Source organism: Acanthisitta chloris, unplaced genomic scaffold (assembly GCF_000695815.1).
Source record: "Acanthisitta chloris isolate BGI_N310 unplaced genomic scaffold, ASM69581v1 scaffold22630, whole genome shotgun sequence".
NCBI lineage: Eukaryota > Metazoa > Chordata > Aves > Passeriformes > Acanthisittidae > Acanthisitta > Acanthisitta chloris.
The window spans coordinates 1-1,901 of NW_008654204.1; the positions used below are offsets into that span (position 1 = coordinate 1).

The 1,901-nt window shown below is 46.1% G+C and overlaps 1 protein-coding gene across 1 annotated transcript; it reads left to right on the forward strand.

Moving 5' to 3' along the window:
• Positions 1–3: 3 nt before the first annotated feature.
• Positions 4–1,296, forward strand: BBS10 (Bardet-Biedl syndrome 10; the record flags this gene model as incomplete). Its single annotated transcript, XM_009083385.1, has 1 exon — positions 4–1,296. A coding segment is annotated over one exon (1,293 nt), but the record flags the coding sequence as incomplete, so codon positions are not given.
• Positions 1,297–1,901: the final 605 nt, after the last annotated feature.

Sequence of the window (1,901 nt, forward strand, 5' to 3'; positions counted from 1 at the left end):
CGGGGCGAGCTGCGGGCGCTGCTCGTCACCGAGCCCCTGCAGCCCTCCCTCGCAGGCCCGGGCGTCGAGTTCGCAGTGCACTCCGAGGGGCAGTACCGCGGTGCCCAGCGCTGGATCGCCGGGAGGGTAGAAGCCGTGATGAAACGCTTGCAGAGCAGCAACGTGAAGCTGTTACTGTCGAGCGCGAAGCAAGGGGAAGTAGTTACCTACTATGCGAAGTTACACGGTATCTCTGTTGTAGAGTGTCTATCAGAAGAAGAAATGGCCCTTATCGGTGAAATCACCGGTGTCTCGCCTTACACACCTTTAGGTGATGACATGTGCGGAGAAATAACTGAGACTGCAGTGGCAGCGTTTTGCCCGCCCTTGCTGCTCGGCTCCAGGAGATGTGTCCACGTTGGCCTCAGCAGTGTGTGTGGCTTTCAGCCCCATTGCCTGATCCTGTGTGGGCCGGTCGATGGGGTTAATGAGCAGCATGCCGAGGCTTTACAAGGGGCGTTGACAATGCTGCAGCAGCTATTCAAAACAGTGGAGCAGAGGGAGGGATGCGGTGCAGAAGGTGAAAGCCAGAACGAAGCCTCAGGTGTTCGCAGTTGGCATTCTTCAGTTACTCAGAAAGTAGTAGAATATACTTTTTGTAATAGTAATCAGGTTTCGAAAAGTCAACTGCAAACACTTAAGGATGAAACAGAAACAAAAATTTTAGACCCTGATAAAAGTGATGCACTTGTGGACAACCAAAACAACCACAGCACTGCTGTGTTAGTGGCACATAATGCTGATACAGGTACTGCATCTGAGCACCTGGACGTTGGCGAAGGTCTTGAGGAAACAAGTTGTAATACAGTTCTATTTGAACGGGAAGAGAGTTGTGTAAGTATTGCACAGGGTAATTCCAGCTCCCTCATAGAAGCAGGATCAGTTTTGCCAGTAGGAGGTTATTTTGAAGTCCTGTTACATTATTATATTCACCACTATGCAAAACAGTGCCGGCAGTCAGAGGTTGCTGTCGTGTCTAGTGTGGTTGCTGATGCTCTGCTAAGTATTCCCAAGTGCTTGTACAGGACAGCAGAAGGAGACAGCTTTACCCATTTCTATCTCAAAACCATTAATTCACTCAGAAAAAATGAGCCACTGCCGATGAGCAAGGAAGGTGTGGAGTCAGTGTATTGCAAATACCAATTAGTCATCTCAGTTCTCTATTGTGCTGCAGAGCTTCTCTCCATAGACTTAATAATTGATATTAAGCGGCCGCTGCAAAAAATTGAGGATTGTGACTCAGAAGATGAACTTTGAAATCATTAATAAAGAATATTTTTGATTATGTGTTGTTTTCCTATGTCTTGTCAAGTGGATGTGTCTCGAAATTCAGTGCTAGAGACTAAAAGATGTCATTTTAGGCCTAGAGCCCTAATGTGCTGCATCTCTCAGAAGAAAAGGAAGAAAAAGGCTGACCAGCTGTGATTGTGGAAAACTGGGTTGTGAGCAGCACCAACTTGACATTTCAACCATGAGGAATCCTCCATCCCACTGGCTGCAGATGATGTGCAGTGCAGTCTCCATCCACGTGCAGAGGATCCTGTGTACGTCCTAGCTGAGGGTGAACTTTGCCTCTGTTGGTGGCTTGGGTGTTTTACGAGCCAGATGTGATTAGTTTTCTTGGCATTTTAAAAGTTGCCAGTATAACATGAGCCACTGAACTTGCAAGTTACAAATAAGAGGTGGATTAAATGTTACTGTAAATAAAAATATTTTTGTATTTATTGTGGTTTTCATTATAAAGGGAAAAATATAACTCTTGTTAGTCTCTTCAGCTTTGAGGCAGTATGCTGGTTTTGGCTGGGGCAGAGCTAATTTTCTTCACAGTAGCTAGTAAGGGGCTGGATTTTGCATTTGTACTT